The following is a 17,958-nucleotide window of genomic DNA, read 5'->3' as shown; positions in this document are numbered from 1 at the left end:
ACCAGGAAGAATGCAGACAGATCAGCGCCAAATAGCTCCTGGAAGAGGCCCTCAATGTATTTCTCCATGTTGGATATATTTGTGGACTCTGGCATGCCTGTAATGCGGACGTTATTTCTCCTTGAGCGAGCTTCCAAGTCTTCGTTCTCTGCCTTGATTAATTCCAGTATTTTGTCCATACGAAGAAGATGGTTGTACGCTTCCACCTGTCAGTCGTCTGTGTCAGAGACTCTAGTTTCCAGCGTGGTCAGCCTGGCTTCATGTTTGTCTACCCTGCAGGACACTTGATCCATACGACCTGCGAGGGTTTCCTCAATTTCCTTGAGGCAGGCTTTCACGTCTTTCAATATGGTTCTTATGTCCTCTTCCTGCTCTGTCTCAAACTGCGTATCCGGCAATATCATTTGTGATGCCATTTCCTCATCCACCTGACGGGTCGAACGTTTATCAAACGTTATTTTGTGCTGTTTGTTATCTGTTTTCCCCATCGTAATATTGCGTTGCAGCAGAACCATTTAGCGTACGCTAAGCAACAGCTACGCAACTGTGAGGACTGCCAGTCGGCCGTGGACCCTAAGTATCTCTCGCACCAAAGTCGTAGATTAGGTGTTGGCCCCCGTTAGTATCCCCCTCCCAGGTGAAGCGGGGTGGGCGCTTACTTCGGACCTTAGTGGCGTCTGGAGTATAGCGGCCCCTGCACCGGCCCCCTGCGGCCACCTACTGCAGCGCTGCGCGGCCACATGTGTCCCTCTGTTCTCCTGGACCTACGGCGCGGACGTGTTAGCGATGTTGCGCTCGGCTGGCAGAGCCTCTTCACTAAGCGGCCATCTTGCTGCTCAGCTCGTGCGGCCTCGAAAGTGATCGCGATCAAACATCAAAGCGGCCGCGAAAGTGAAAGCAATTGCGTCAAGCACGGCACGCGCGCCCGCGCACATGTACTGTAGCGCTAGGCTAGCCTGGTAGCACTTTTTGGAGCCCTCTCAATAAGTCTCGCCAGACCAGCGCATGCGCCGGGTCAGGCGAGACTTAAAAATGGATGAGGGGAAGCCTTTTATGCCTGAATGGCATAAAAACAGAAATTCTAACTCTGGGAGGAAAAAAGATCAACTTTGCATTATATGGACCCCCTGGGGCAGTCTCAAGCATAGCTCAATAGGTGAGGAAACAAGAAGTCATCTGTACTCTTTGATCCAGACCCATCATTCACCTTTGAAGAAAATGCAGCGGTTAAAAGATAACAACTTCCAGTTATTGCTTCACACAACTGATGCCTTAAAACTAGCACATAGTTGAGAAAACCAAATCATTCATAGCCCAGGGAGTCTGCTGCATTGTGGTATACATGAGTCTGTCCATAAAGAATGCATAAAGACCATAGTGAATGCAAAGACCAGGCATCAAGAGTGGCCGTGAACTGGACAAAGCCACACAACAAACCCACATTAAAAACACTCCTCTAACTAAGTGGAATCCTGGAATAGATTTAGAGTTTGACGGACATGCACAGTGCATTCTTGAAGAAAAACCAAAAATACTTACAGGAGGTGGTCAGAATTTTCTTCCCATTGCAGAGATAGTCATAGACTAACATTCTGGGATATCTGCCTTAGATCCCATGGTCAGCTGTTATTTAAGCAATCTTGCCAGACTTAGAGGCACAACTAAATTACTAAACTACCAAGCGTTCAGGACATTGATGAAAACTTTTCAGATTACTGAAAGCTGATATTTCACACCCACAACTTTGCCCATCATAAGAAGGACAGATTCCTGCAATGGTGTTGCATCAAATATCCACTTCCCCTGCTAAACATGTACGACGCAACAGCAAAACTACTACACAGTTTGCTGGTGGTTACCCCAATATTTACCCTGTCCATGCTTACCACCTACCTAGCAAATAGCCATTTAGATGATATTTCTATCCGTCCCTTTTTAAGTGTGTGCATTGCGCTTTAAAGAGGCCCAAAGGCACGTGTTGTCATGATATAATGCACTAAAGTAATGAGTAATACTTTTAAGTGTTCCGTTGTTAGCTGACATTGTGCATAGAGTTGCCAATGAGACTTCAGAAGTACTCTGTACTAAGATATCAGAGTAAAATAGTGAAGTTGTTTTCCTTTTGTATTTGAGTACTGATTTCATAACAAGACTGCAATAATTCACGTTTTTTACAGCTTTTTAAAGCTAGTGCAGGCTTCCATTTATCAATGCAACAATTTGTGTATATTTTCTTTTCTATTTTTGCGTTGTAACCTTGTAAAGAATGGGTTGCTGTTACCCCTCAAAAATGTGTTCACCTGGGGTGACTTTGAAATAGATGAGAAACATAATCATCCCACTTGGATTCGAATATGTGCTTTCCAAAGTCACAGAGTCTCTGCAGTAGGTACCAAGCCCAGAGAGCTGATGAAAAAAAGTGATGGATGGAATGCTTGAATTAAATCAGCCACAGGTTGTTACTTTGGGCTGCAAGCCAATCATTTTTTGTTTTTCCACGAACATGTCACCTAAGATGGGAATCAGCTGTATGCAAATCAGCTTTGGTACTGCTCCAATTGGAACAGTCTAGCCAGAACTTCCAGACCAAATCCCCTATGTACGGGAACACAAGCTACCCCTCCTCAGTATGTTGCAGCTTTGTCTAGAGGGGCAAAGTGAATGAATAACTTTGGTCTGGAATATGGCCCAATCTATTGCCAGTCACTGAAATTAATTCAAAAATTCCTTCCAGCACTTCGTTGGATTTTTTTCAGTTGATGCCCTAAGTGCAACGGGTATGCCCATACACTATTCCTGTGTGCACTCAGCTACAGGACTCAAGTTCCACCTCACTGAAGAGGCCTAAGTAGGCTGAAACTTGTCTGGGGCTGTTTGTTTTGTCACATAGAGGGGACCTAGCTGGGGAGTTCGAGCTTGGACTGTTTTTATTGGAGTAGTGCAAGACCGCTTTGCATGTGGCTGGTCTCTGTCTAGAATTGCATAGTAGGTGAATAATGATGGCCTGGAATGCAGCCTGAGTATTTACCAGTGTCTGAGATTAATTCAAGCATTCATTTCATCACCTTGTAGTTTGCTGTGGTTGATGCTCTAAGAGCAGCAGGCTTTGCCAGACATGGGTCCCGTGTTCATTGTATTACAGGACTCAAACTGTTACTTACTGAAGAGGTCTAAATAGCCAAAAACTGTCTGGGGTTGCTTCTGTTCTTGCCCGGGGTGGTACAGGCCTGTCAGTTCCTGCTGGACTGTTGCTATTGGAGCAGGACCAGGAGCGATTTGCATATGACTAGTTTCTGTCTAGAGTGGCATAGTCGACCATCCCCATGTCGGAAGAAGTTATTTGACACTTTGTACTTATATATAGGTATTTTTTATATTTGGCCAAAGCTAAACTAGGATCTTCGTCTAAGAAGAGTGCAGAATCTCCATCCAGAGTATGGGGAGGTTTGGAATGTATAACTATGGGGTAAGTACCCCGGAGGGGCAGTTGGTATTGAACTCGCCCAAAAAATCTGACACTCCAAGGTTCGTAATTATTGGGCATGCTAAATAGAATCTATTCTGAGTTTTTCCCTTTAATGGGGTGTAATAACAACTTTGACTTCACCCAGTAATTATCAGGTGCAATCAAGTCTGTAGAACTCGTAATTCTTAATCCTACATGGCTTTGCAAAGTGGGTGGATTTTTTTGGGCCGAGAAATAATCAGGACCTATGAATGATTGTACATTTTTTGCAACTGTGGCTTGAAAAAAAATCAAATCAAATGTATTGATATAGATCTCGTCAGTGATCAACAATATTTATAATTATAAATAATTATGTTTAAAAGAAGAAAAAATGGCTTGCCAGCCTTAATACAAACCTAACAATTAATACATCAGTAAAACCTCTTTAAAATACTTGTGAAAATTATAACAAAAACATCCATCAGGAGGTGACTTTGCTAGGGAAATCACTTTGTTGCTTTTGAATATGTTATATTTAAAAGACAGAGGTTTTAAAAAAAAAAAAAAGATTTCTAGCTTCCTTCACCGGCATGCTGGGACAAACAAAGCAAATGTACTAAATGTCTTGAGTCCCACCGTTGCTGAGTTCACACATTCCGGTCTTATTTCCTTTATCAGACCAGTACTTAAAAAAATTATTTAGGTGGAAAATGCCCAGTCTTAACATAAGTAAAATTCACCTGACACTATGTTCCAAAGAGACTTTCAATATTCTTAAGTCTGTTTAAATATAAATAAGGCTAATATGTTTCTAACAGTGAACAGTGTGTAATGTCACAAGTCTAGCTTATTCTGACCGCCGTATTTTTTATGACAAACCAAAAATAATCCACCTTAGAAAACAAAACTAAATAATAATATCCTTCCTAGCTCAGTCGACACTGTCGAGAACTGTGTGCCCCCTAAAGATGTATAGGGAAACATAATGTTTTGTTAAAATAACCCTTACCCACCAAAAGGTCCCTTGATGGCATGCTTCATCATCGGGTTCTTCCCGCCCGCTGCGTACGCCGTATTTTTTAGAAACACTGTAAGTTGTGCTGGTGTCCGCAGCTGCAAGTAGTCAATGGTACACTGGAATTGTGCTGGTGCAACCCTAAGATTATTATTAAAAGTATACATTTTATACTTTTACATCAATGGTTTCCTGCCTTAGAAAGTCTCTTAGGATGCCTTCCGGTGTGTGCAATAAATTGTAAGCCCATCTAATTAGGTTCGCCAAAGATATGGAATAGATGCTACATAGGGAAAGTTCTAAGCGTAATGCTTGGACAGGAATTGCTTGGCTTAGGGTATTTTCTTCCGTAGAAGCTTCCCTTCTAATACATTTAAAACAGAACACTTGGTTATGGGAATATATTCTAGGGCAAAAGATAAATTGGGAGGTATCTTTGCCCGATAAATATTCAAGAGGGTTATAAAATGGCGCATACCGGAGGAACAGTAAATCCTTTTTAAAGCACCTGTATGAGCTATTGCTTTGAGGCCTATGTGGAAAAGATGAGATGTGTTTTGAAACGACTGGAAGAAGACCTTTTCTAGGGATGTGTATGTTTTTACTATGTCCAGTAGCCTTTCACCCAACCTCCAATTAAAAGTGCAATACTACCCCTTTCCTCTAAAAGGCAACACTTTGGTCTTAGAGACATTTATTTTCAGAAAGTTATCCTACGCATGCTTAAAAAGGACATTGACGTTTTGCTAAAGGCTGATAGGTGTGAGGTCAAAAATAAATACGTCATCAACGTACAGTAAAGCAGGAAGATTTTGAAGAGCGATTTGAGAGGAAAATTATTTGTATTATTAAAAAGGCTGGTAAATCACTGAGATAAATTGAAAACAAAAGGGGAGAAAAAATACATCCCTGTTAAAATCCATTTTGTGTTAAAATCTTGGGAGACAGTCCCATGTCCCTCCCCTTCCCCCCCAATTACAATTCTGCACCAAGTGGATGTAGGAAGTGCAATAATAAGTCTTAACAAATCGCTAGGAATCCCCAGATTAACCAGTTTTCTCCAGAGGGTGGGTAGGGCTGTTGCTCCTATCAAATGCAGTAGAACAGTCAACATACATGGAGTATTGCAGAGGCCGCCAGGCTCCCCCAAAGAGGGAGAGAGGCTCGGGGGCCGGCGCCATAACCCACGCTGCGCCAAAGGTGGCGAGAAACCGGTTCTGGGCACCTACGGCGACCAGAAGCGGCAGGTGGGAGCCCCCGCCCCCGGGCCATCGCGGTGGCGACAAACTCCCTCCACCTCGTCCAATGGGGGGGCCAAGCGAGGTACGAACCCCCAATGGGGGTGCGTTGCACAAACGGCGGGAAACGTGGGGGGGATATAAGCAGCCGCTCTCCCAGGTAGCTCCTACCTTCGTGGAGCAGGGAGAGCGGCGCACCAGGAAGAATTTTCGGAACCCACCCACCCACACCTACGAAGCAGCAGTGTCGCAGTGCTGGACAGCAACACGAGCGTTAGCGGAAAAACTGTACAATGGTTGGCTAAGGAGACACACCGACAGGGCGGTGTGTAGAAGAAGGCCCTCTCACCTTGGGATGCCGCACGGCAGGGTGAGGTGGCCGGGCCAACGAGTAGGGTAGCAAACGGAGACGGCGCTCGCGGCCCAGACTCGGCCTGTCGGCAGAGCACAAAAAGTAGCGAGTTGGGGGCCTAACTCCGAGGGAGAAGCTACCCCTCCCTACACGCAAAGGGCGTGGGTGACCAACCAAATGGTGGTCCCAGTGGTAACAGGACAAAAGAGGACTACCAAGGACTAACAACAGAACTGGTTGGGCGAACTGGATGTACCACAACAGGAGCTGCTAATGCAATGTGGACAAGGCTTTGTGACCAAAGACATGGCAGTTCGCAAATAACCCCAATGTGACGGATAACCAGTTTGTGTGTAACCATAATAAAATCTGCGGCCAACAACGACCACAAAAAATTACCATCCTTGTTGGCTGAGTTTCTTGGGATGCCAGTGGGGCTGAGAGCTAGAGAATATGTACCACCGGTTGGGCGCAGTGCGGGGGTTATATAACATGCAATTTAAAAACCATATATTTATCAATACCATTTTGGACTATTGTAATGCTATCAGTCTCTGAGTGTTTGGGTCTAAAGCCCACCTGAACTAACGGAATCACACCCATAGAGTATGCCCATATCTTGAGATGATCCAGAACGCTGGAGGCAAACCTTGTCTCATTTTGTAACCTCCCATTGTGACACCCCTTGTTACGTGTGTTCTTACTCAGTAGGCTTTAATTACAGCCTCCGAGCACTATTTTCTCAAATACCTTTATCCTACCTGCTGTTGCAGGCAGGACACGCTCTCTCCTAACGCTTTTAAAAAAAATGTATGGCACTGGCATTTGCAATGCAATAAGTCTCGCATTTGCGAGAGTTTAAGCTATTGGCTTTGTAAATGACAATGCCTTGTATTCATCTGTTTTAAAAGCAACACATGAATAAAAGGCATTGTCATTTGGGATGCCAATAGCTCAAACTCTCGTAAATGCGAGACCTATTGCATTGCAAATGCTTGTTTTGTGATGGGAGCATGCCAACTCTTTTACATTATTCTCTAATTCCTGTTCTCTTTTTTATCTTTCCATGTACCTTTATAAAACACCACAAATTATTAGAAGTTAACATACTATGCTGCATTCTTTAACCTAGTTTGCTTATTTTTGTCAAGAATATATTGCTTGAAACGCAAATGATATATAGGATAAAATATCCCATTCTGAACTTAATTGGGGATATTGCAAGTCACTGAAGAGTTGTATGCCCACGTAGAGGTACAAGGCTGAAAACTGAGTGCCTTTATAAGGTCATGGAACTTCGAGGTGACTTAAAATATCCTTTTAATATATGACCGAGGGTATTTTCTTCCTAATAATACATTCTCATTTTGTTTTGTTTTTTAGTCATGCTCATTGCAGACATGTACAAAAGCAGAATCTGTCCTTGCGAAATCAGACACGTAAAAACAGCTAGTATTTTTTGCAAAAAGATATTAGAATCAGTTTAATGTAAATCGGATTATACAAAAATTCTGTGGCTCTGATTGTCTCTAAACATTCATAGATTTCTGTTAATGACCTATAGCTTGGAAAAAAATAAACATTTTGCCACAAATATCTCGTCTTCACTGATTACTTTTACTTTTTGAAAGGTATATCATAAGAAGAAAAAGACAGTTGCCAAGAGACAAACGAGTGCGCCTTGTCCAAAGAAACAAGGTCTTAAATATAATCTTATAGGGAACCTATAGACCGCTGATACCATGTTGTTCAACGCCCGGGGTGAACCTATTACGACTAGTGAATGTAAACTGACATGGTTCCAATAGCATCCCCTACAAAAATAACTATTTGAATCCCTCTCTGTGTAGGTCAGTTGCTCTCATTGGGGGTGTCTAAAGTTCTCCCTTTAGTGCCCACAGAGATTGGCAAAACAACCCCGCCCACTTTGCACACAAAGCTCGCAGATTCCTACCAGGGTGCCTGACACTGTGGCTGCCGCCTGGGCGAGGGTCCTTCGGTGTTATGTAATGCCTTGTTTACGAGCACGAGATGGCAGCCCCCCTTAACGCAGCTACCCAGCATGTCTGGAATCTGGAGCAGGCATTAGCCTCCGGGATCTAAATTTACACAGTGGGGCCCACACAGGGCCTCTTCAAGCGTTTAACTCTTTCGCTCCCAAGTGGTGCATTCGCCCTTACCTCAGGATGAGAAAGCAGCTCAGTGGGTAAACAGTTTGCCACGAATGTTTTTGTAACCCTCAGGTCACCGTTAACGGGTTATAATGCTAATTGAATTTCTCCGTATCGTATTGCGGACGTTCTAATCCTAGTATGAAGTCACAAACATCTCCAATTTACTATGATACCTCTTTAAATTAACTTAACTTGTGTTTTAACACTGCAAAATCTATTTCTGCTTAGACGCAAATTATAACATATTCGGGACATTATGTTTTTCAGGAAACGTTAACGCATGATCATGGTGAGGTTTGGCAGGGTGTCTCAGTGAGTTGAGCGCTGGCCGCTGACAAGTGCAGTTTCCCAGAGAGCTTGAGTTTGAAATCCAGAAAGCCTCATGCACCAATCGTTCCAAGGTCGGTATTCTGATTAACATAGATTTGGTAACTGTAACATCTGTAGTTTACAATGCTAAGAAAAGGCAGAAGTGTGGTTATATATAGTCACCTTATAGGTGAATATGTAAGTGACAAAATGTACATGCTGAAATAAAAACAAAAAACAGAAATTCATCAGTTATAGTTAGCAGTGCTAACTGTAACTTGCAAACCCGCCATGCACTGATTATAACCTCACATATTACATTATTCATGACATGTTTTATGACATCATTTATGACATCATTGATGACATCTCAAATGAAATCATTGATGACATCACACATGATATCACTGATGACATCATCCAAGCTTCTCTTGCACGCATTGCGCTATAAACTAGTATGACATTAGAGGCCTGAAATTAAGGACAAAATAGCTCCGAATAATATAAAGCATCATTAATGTCATACAACTCCCTTGGGTGTAGCAAATGGTTTAAGCTCAAGATTGACTTAATGCTATACACTTCACAGATAGCCTAGATCACATTAACAGTCAATCACAGATATATGGGTAACCCATATTGCACACGGTGGGCAATTTGAATCCAAGTGTTCAGAGAAAGCCAAGTCCCTCAAGATACTCAAAGTCTCTTCCAAAACTAATACCCTACTTTGGACAGCCTTTATGTGTATCAAACGTCTTACAGTCACTAAACATACATTAAGAAATGAAGTTGATATGAGTAGAAAAGTGGGTACTTTAAACAATCTTTACTCTTTGGAGAAAGTTTATTGTGTACAACACTGTTTGCTGAAAGGGAAACTCTCATGAGAAATACACCAGAGTATTAACATAATCTACTAAGAACAGTATACACTCTTTGCAAAACATGTCTAAAGAGACACTATTTGCTTAAAATAGCCTAGGTCTGAAGGTCTTATTAGTCCCGGGGACCCCATCTCTTGGAGCAATACCAATAAAAATGGGCAGGGGCCGAGTGGGCCCCTTCCTTAGTCTCATTAAGCCTTGGGGACCCCAACCCCAGGGCATTTAAAAAAAAAAAAAACCAATATATTTTATTGAGTTTTCATGATACATAAAGGGCCCGCTGTATACATTCTGAACATATGATATATCAGGGAGTACCGGTACATGCATAAAACTGTAACCCTTGCTGAACCCACAGGCAAAACAACAAAAACAGGGCACAGGTAATCTCAGACCCCACAAAACTTAATGACTGTGGATGTGTGTAAGTGCAGACGGTAGCGTTATATTGTCCGGGCTGCTCAGTGACCGATCGTGTCTAGGAGGGCAGTCTTATGAGGGGTCTGTGGATGGTAAGGAGGGTAAGTCCATGCCCAGCAGAGCCTTTTTTATTAATTAAAGGGGAGGGGTCAGCCCGGCTCACATCCTCAACCCTAATATGGCCCTGGAGAACCTGTCCCCCTCGGCCATATATATTTTAAAGGGGAGGGGGTAACGTGGCCTCCCTCCCTGAGCCTCTTTAGGCCCAGGGGACCCCATCCTCCTTGGCCGTTTTTTAATTTCAAACAGAAGAGGGGGCCGCATGACCCCCACTACCCAATCCTTTAAAAGGCCCTGGGAACCCCTTCCCCCAGGGCCCCTACTTTTCTTAAAGGAGAGGGAGCTGCGTGGTCCCCTCCCCGCACCGTTTTCAGCTCCAGGGACCCAATCTCCCTTGGCCAGCATTAATTAAAGTTGGGTGACATGGTGCCCACCATACACTCGTTGGGGGCCACAGGAGAGCCCCAGCCGGCTCCTTGCATGTCTCTGGAGCCTGCATTGCTCCTGCCTGAAGTGAGCAGCTATTTCCTCTACTCCCTTTAGGCAGGAGGATTCTCTTGATCAGTTTCCCTGCTCCCATCATTGTCGGCACCAGCTGGCGGGAGCATTTTCAAAGTTCCCACATACTGGGGGCAGTCTTTGTGTTTGCTCCTGCATGGCAGGAGATTCAAAAATGCTTCCAACAAGCAGGAGCAAACCCAGGTTTCCCTGCCCATGCCAGTGCGGGCAGGAAAACTACTGAGTCCTGGGGTGGGCTCCCTGGGGCACAGCATGTGAGCTGGCTCCAGGGGATGGAGTCCCCAGACCCATGGAAGACTCGGGGAGGGGGGGGGGGCTGCGTGGTACCCTCCCTTTATAAAAGGTAAAAGGGGATGGGGGCCTCTTGTGCCTTTAGAGGCTCAGCGATGGGGGGCCCATGACCCCATGCCCCCTACCCTTTTCGAGAAATTTCACCCCTGGAGGTGAGCTCCGTAGGGCCTGTGATGGCTTGAGAAGGGGGGCTGTGCGGTCCCACTCCTCTTTTTCTAATTTTAGTCCTGGAAGTGGTCTACGTGGGGCCTATAATGGCTCGCGAAGGGAGGACGCGCACCCTTGTCTTAATAGCAAGCATTGGCATAGCCAATAGGTCTCGCCTTTGGGACCTTATAAGTGTTTAGCCATGCAACACTTGATGTTGTTGCACCAAGGATATTGTGCTGGATAACTAAACGCTTATAAGATCCCAAAGGCGAGACCTATTGGCTATGCCAATGCTTGTTTTTTATGTCACCAAAGTGTTATAAACATTCCTAGTGATAACTTAACGAAATTCTAACTTTAGGTACATTAACCAAGTGAGCTTTCACCTTCTTAACTCAAAGTGAAGATGTCATACTGAAATATGAGCTCTCCGGGATTGGGAAGGACGAGCAATTGGGGTTATTAATGCCATATAGATAGGCGTACAAGAATCACCATTGCAAAGAGTGAACTCCCTAATAAGAAATACCGCTCTTAGCCAGTTCCATACACAACTGCAGAAAACAAATGTATGTTTTATACAGCACTTTCAGACGCTGCATTGCATTTCCTCAGGAAAGGAAAGTGACGGGTAAAGAAAAGAGAGGGGTAAAGAGATGAAAGGGGGAAAGGAAAGAGAGGGGGAAGGAAAGAGAGGGGGGAAGGAAAAAGAGGGGAGAAAAGAGGGAGGAAGAAAAGAGAAGGGAGAAAAGAGAAGGAAAAAAGAGAGGAGAAAGAAAAGAGAGGGGAGAAAAGAGGGAAGAAAGAAAAGAGAGGGAGGAAGAAAAGAGAGGGGAGAAAGAAAAGATGGGAAAGGGAAGAGAGGGGACAAAGAACAGAAAAGAGGGGGGAAAGACCAACAAGGGGAGAAAGAAAAGAGGGGAGAAAGAAAAGAGGGGGAAAGAAAAGAGAGGAGAGGAAGAAAAGACGGGGGAGACATCCTAAAATCTGGAAAGTGAACAATTCAGAGGCCGTTTTGAATTGATTTGTTCACTATACAGACCCATTGAGACTTTACATTTTTGTAAAAGGATAATCCCTTGTTTCTCCTTTTTTTCCCCATTGAATATTTATAATTATAAATCTCCACCTACAATATACTAATTCGTGTTTTTTCATGAAAATAAGATATGCCAACCACGTTGTGCCTCTGAATTGTTCACTCTCCAGATTTTAGGATGTATGTGTAGTATGTTGTCATGGTTTGAATGGATTTAAGTGTGAGAGAGAATGTTTGAATAATTTGTGTCTCAGATTTTCCATGGGCATTCTTGTTTTGTAGGATTATTATGTCCTTTGTCAGTTGAACTGTTCTTTTCAACATATGATTTATGCATCTGAGAAAAAATCTTTTCAATTAATTTGAAAATAAAAAAGTAAAAATATGGCAACTTGATTTGTGACATAATTTATATGCGTGGTCTAGTAAGAGTGGTTTTCTATTAGAAACTGACTTAAATGCGTGCTGTTAAAATATATAGGTACAGCAGACTCTTTCTTATTTACTCTTGATTTATCCCCTGCTGCTCTACCTTTATTCATTCAGGGGTTCCCCTTTTTGTAGTGGTTGAAGAGCTACTCCCCACAGAGCTCATAGAAAAGGCCAAAGATGCGGAAAGAGCTCACACTGAACTGCCCTTTCCTACAATGCCCTCCCTCGTCTCTTCCTGTTTTTGTATCCACACATGAAAACCTCAGTCTATTGACCTGAATTCTTCTCTTTACATAGCATTGGTGGCATGGCCTACCTGAATGCCGCATTCCATATTTGTACACATATTTAAAAAAAATGTTTTTATACATGTCTTTCCACTGGCTGTGAATTACTGCTGCATAACTCGTAATTCTATTTTCAACCTAATCCAAGTTACTGGTTAGGTCTCGCGCCTAACGATGCAGTGCGGAGTACTGCTCGCGCAGCGAGAGTCCTTTTGTGGAGGGTTCCAAAACGGAGCCTGGAATCGCACACGATCGTGCGTGTGCGATTCCTTTTGGTCCACGGTATTGGCGTTTGCGGTCGTCTTTTTTAGAAAGACAGCACGCAATAGGCCAAAGGCGGTCGCATTGCTCCGCCCATGGCCTATTGGTGTCTGTTACCCGCACGCCGACATCTGTTTTCACTTATCGTGCCCAGACACGGGCGCGATAATTGAAAACAGTTCGCTCGTTGTGGCGCACGCGCACCACTCGTTTGTATACTCGTTGTTCATGTCCCGTTGTTGCTGTTTGCATTATTTCTCCCTCCACAGCGTAAGCGCTATACAAATTTAATAAAATGAACTGAATCTTAAATCTGAGCATCTGATTCTAGGCTGCCTTTGGTGCAGTGAGTACAGGTTGGATGTTCGTCTTGCTGACGGTGTAACACAGCTCATTCTGCAAGCTCAGCAATGAGATCGCAAGGGATCTGCAATTACCAAGAAGTCCTTGGCGGGAGCAACGGTTTGAATTTTACGCGACACAAACATGAACAACTTTGACTTCTTCCTGGAAAGCTGCAGCCTCATTAAGTCATCCTCTTACATATAACTCGAATTTGCCCCTTGTTTAAAATGTTAACATTGCCATCTTATTGGGTTCAGGAGTAGCGTGCTACTCGCCGAAAGCGCCTTGACGCCTTCTCAGGTGTAGAAAGCCATATATAAATGCAATTACAATTGATCCCCTTCCTCGCAAGCACAGGTCCCATCAGTTCCACTCAGCGCCTCCTCCCCCCACTCTATCCGGAAGTTCCCACACAGAGTGACTCTCCCCTCACACACAGGCACCCCTTCAGACACAAACACAGACCCCCATCTTCCACACACATGGCTCCTCTTCCTCACAAAGAACTCTGCTCGAACACACTGATAGCCCTCCCACCTTCTTCGCACACAGAAGACCCCCGTTACCCCAAATACACCGCCCTCCCCACATTTCACTTCCCACACAATCCCCACCCACGTGCTCCCACTTGGGACTTCCTGCACAGGGATGCCGCTCCCCCTATGCCCTTTCAAGCCTCACATCTGTTTCGTGGGAATTCCAGTCCCCCTGTCGATATTATATTTTGCCGCTGAACAACTACTCCCGAAGGGCCACAAAAAGTAAAGCTGAAACGACAAATGAGGGGGCGGACCCCCCAACAAACACCCAACTTTCTAGAACGGATCTCTCTTTTCAGTAACTTTTTTTCCTGCTTGCCGCCTCGGGTTACAGCAATGTCAAGTCCTTGCAAAATAGATGTACTTTTAGATAGAGTGCACTCTGTTGAGGTGGTGGGATTGGGTGACCCTGTTACACACTGGTAAAGCATGATCAGGGGTGGTAGGCACTTTATATTCTTCATGCTACTGGCCCCATCCGAATAACACCTTTTATGGGAAATTAATCATTTTCACTCCTGGCACTCACTCCGGCGCTGAACGGGGAGGGGCACATCCATGTACGGGGCGCCTTTCAACCCTGAGAGGGAGAGCCGGTAGGGGGCTACTGGTCAATGAATGCTGCAGGACCTGTTATCATCAGAGACCTGAAAGGGAGACTACATCCAAACTGAAATATATTTCACCAAAAGAGGTTTCCACAGACAGGATGAGACGACTACATCTCACAGACCAGTCTGCATTCCCTACAACCACGGGGTGAATCACAGACATTCCAACAGATCGAATTCATCTGCCACAGCTAACCACAGGCACATAAAAGAAGTGCACAGCTAACAACAAGCACATAACAAGCATTTGCAATGCAGTAGGTCTCGCATTATTAAAGTTTAAGCTATTGGCATTGCTAAATAATGCAACACCAATAGCTCAAACTTTAATAATGCAAGACCTATTGCATTGCAAATGCTTGTTTTTGACTTGGGTCCCCTGAAACTAAACAGCAGTATACGACCAAGTCATGTGGAAGTGTGACAAAATTATACATTATGCGGCAACCGTGCAACACTTCTTGTCATTAGAAGGAGCTCTCTACTACAGTATATTTCACGTTTATTATGCAGGGCCTCACTGGGGGTTATTTTAAGATTCAAGACTTGGGGCATTAAAAATGTGGAACATATTTGTGATCCTTCTAAAATCCGAGTGTCGCAAGGATATAGTGACCAGACGTCCCGAATTTCCCCGGATGGTCCCGGTTTTTGAAGAAGTGTCACGGTGTCCCGACACTTTTCTCCAAATTGAAGAAATATCCTGTTTTTTGGGTAGTGCCTGGGTTATTTAAAGAAATGTCCCGGTTTTTAAGGGAGGGCCGGGTGAACCTGCACGTTAATCAAAGTGTTGTGCAGGCTCACATTTTGACCCGCCCTCTTAGAAACGGGGGCAGAAGTTCACTTCTTTAAACTCTCCTGCTGTGCTGCTTCGCCTCATTTAAGCAGCACAGCAGGATTCTTTGAGGTGGGAATCAGGGCTACAGAGGCCATAGGGCAAGGCCAGGCCCACCAGATATATATATATATATATATATATATATATATATATATATATATATATATATATATATATATATATATATATATATATATATATATATATATATATATATATATATTCACTGAAAAAACCATAGGTTTCACACATGTTATAGTTAGCGGAAATTTTACTGATAAAAAACCAATGAAATTCCCCCATTATAGTTAGTGCAGGCAACTATAACTCACGCGACCGCAATCCGCTGCTGATGCTAATACTGTATTTAGACACTTATTTGCCCATGTCTTCTTCCATACATTTTTAGCTATACATATATTACAAATATTTTTTTTTAATAAAGACACATATGTCATCAGCAGAAGATTGCGGTCGCTGAGTTATAGTTGCCTGCACTAACTATAACGGGGGAATTTCATTGGTTTTTTATCAGTAAAATTTCCGCTAACTATAACATGTGTGAAACCTATGGTTTTTTCAGTGAATTTGCAAGGTTTTTTAAATGCTAATTCCTAACTATAACGTGTGTGAAACCTATGGTTTTTTCAGTGAATTTGTACGGTTTTTTAAATGCTAAGTTACTTTACGCCATTCGTGGCGTGCGCGCCCACTTAACGCAGTTTGTTCCGTGCGCGCACGGTGCGCTTCGCGCACCGTGCGCGCACAGTGAGCACGCGGTGCGCTTCGCGCACCGCGCGCCCACTTTACGCAGTTAGTGCCGTGCACGCACGGTGGGCACGCGGTGTGCTACGCGCACCGCGTGCCCACGTTACGCTAGATGGGCCATGTACGCACGATGCGCTTCGCGCACCGTGCGCACATGGAGGACATATGATGCACTTCGTTTTGAAAGGTAATATTTTAATTTTTCGTATATTTTATAAGCCATGCACAAATGGTGCCCTTCGGGCACCATTTGCACACGGGGTGGAGAGAGTGTGGATAATTTTTTTTGTTATTATTTTTTTTAAAAATATTTTAGTTTATCTCAGGTGTAATAAGCAATGCGCAATTGGTGCCCTTCGGGCAACAATTGCACACGGGGTGGAGAGAGTGTGGATAATTTTTTTTTTTTTTAAATTTTTTAGCGTACACGTACGGTAAGCGTAATCGGCGAAATTACCGAAAAAATCAAAATTCAGTTTTTGGCCTTGGGGGATCTTTGGGGACTCCCTCAACATGGCTATGTGTGTGGGAGCTGTCTAAACAGCCCCTTTACATGTTTTTGGGCTTTATATTTTAAAAATCACTCTCAGTGCGAGAGAGAAAATGGCGGCCGCCGCTTCCTGGTTTCGGCCGATTCGAATGTTTACTAAGATCTAAGAGCCAATCAGAATCGCGCTCGCGCACGCCACCGTACGCGTACGGTAAGCGTACCGTAAGCGCACCGTAAGCTGGCTCAGATATATATATTGATTTAAAGGCTATTTTCTCAGAATCTACTGAACAGATTTACACCAAACCTACAAAAGGCACTTCCTTGACCTGAGGACTACCTCTCTGCCAAATTTCTAGTAATTCTGTTCAGCCGTTCGGGCTGTAGCCCTGTCTAAAGGTCCTATGGAAAAATGCATGGGAAAAACGCGTTTTGGGACCCCCCTTTTATCTCAGCCCCCGCTTGACGAATCCCCCCGAGACTTTCAGGGTAGGAGCGGAGCGGAGCGCCCCACCTATTTTGAAAAATTCGCGAGGATTCGTCGACCGGCGCCAAAGTTATTCAAAATAGAATGTTGCGGATTTCCTATGGAAACGTGGTCCTAACTATAACTACCTACTGGCGACCGCCAGTAGGTAATATATCTATATATATATATATATATATATATATATATATATATATATATATATATATATATATATATTCACTGAAAAAACCATGGGTTTCACACACGTTATAGTTAGGAATTAGCATTTAAAAAACCTTAGAAATTCAATGAAAAAACCAAAGGTTTCACACATGTTATAGTTAGCTGGACATTTCACTCGTAAAAAACCATTGAAATTCCCCCGTTATAGTTAGTTCAGCTAACTATAACTCGCGCGCCCGCAATGCACTACTGATGACGTCACATATTACATCACTCATGACATGGTCACTGACATCACTCATGACATCACTGATGACATCTCAAATGACATCACTGATGACATCACTGATGACATCATCCATTGATTGTGTGTTTTTCTGAAAATTAAATATGTTTTATATTTATGTATATCTCTCGGCCCTTGCTCACATGACCGCGTTACGTGAATAGCAGTGAATTTAAAGGACCACCACCACCAGCACCTGATTGCAATTGTTACGGCAATTTCATCAAAACAGAGAAAATACTTACAAACACTATTTCAACATTATGGATACAATGTCTCTTTTTTGTGTGTGTGTATTATGAGATAATATAGTCATCATACATAGCATAGTGCTAATTGGAGTTTCACAATATGTTCATGAAGATGGAAATACACAAATGTAAGTACCAGAACAGTATTGTCATTATTCTGTTTGACGTTAATACTGTATTTAGACACTTATTTGCCCATGTCTTCTTCCATTAAATTTTAGCTATACATATATTACAAATATTTTTTTTTCATAAAGACACATATGTCATCAGCAGAGGATTACGGTCGCGTGAGT

The 17,958-nt window shown here is 43.4% G+C and overlaps 2 protein-coding genes across 7 annotated transcripts in view; one reads left to right on the top strand and one right to left on the bottom strand.

Annotated features, from left to right (window-relative positions):
- Window positions 1-8,143, bottom strand: part of PGPEP1L (pyroglutamyl-peptidase I like) — a 319,258-nt gene extending 311,115 nt beyond the window's left edge. For all 3 annotated transcript variants that reach the window (XR_014978843.1, XM_085644510.1, XM_085644511.1), the window contains exon 1: window positions 8,008-8,143. The gene's annotated coding sequence lies outside the window, so the exon portion shown is untranslated. The remainder of the gene's footprint in view (window positions 1-8,007) is intronic.
- The window catches only part of LOC146860611 (protein FAM169B-like), a 303,909-nt gene that overhangs the window by 13,705 nt on the left and 272,246 nt on the right, over window positions 1-17,958 (top strand). For 2 of the 4 annotated variants that reach the window (XM_085644506.1, XM_085644508.1), the window contains exon 2: window positions 8,495-8,628. The exons of the other annotated variants lie outside the window; for them this stretch is intronic. In XM_085644506.1, the coding sequence (XP_085500632.1) occupies window positions 8,610-8,628 (19 nt within the window). In that variant the 5' untranslated portion in view covers window positions 8,495-8,609. The remainder of the gene's footprint in view (window positions 1-8,494; window positions 8,629-17,958) is intronic. 4 annotated transcript variants of the gene reach the window in all.

Source organism: Triturus cristatus, chromosome 3_1, assembly GCF_964204655.1.
Source record: "Triturus cristatus chromosome 3_1, aTriCri1.1, whole genome shotgun sequence".
NCBI classification, from domain to species: domain Eukaryota; kingdom Metazoa; phylum Chordata; class Amphibia; order Caudata; family Salamandridae; genus Triturus; species Triturus cristatus.
The sequence above is the reverse complement of the archived record's forward strand: the minus strand, read 5'-3'. Positions and strand labels throughout refer to the sequence as shown.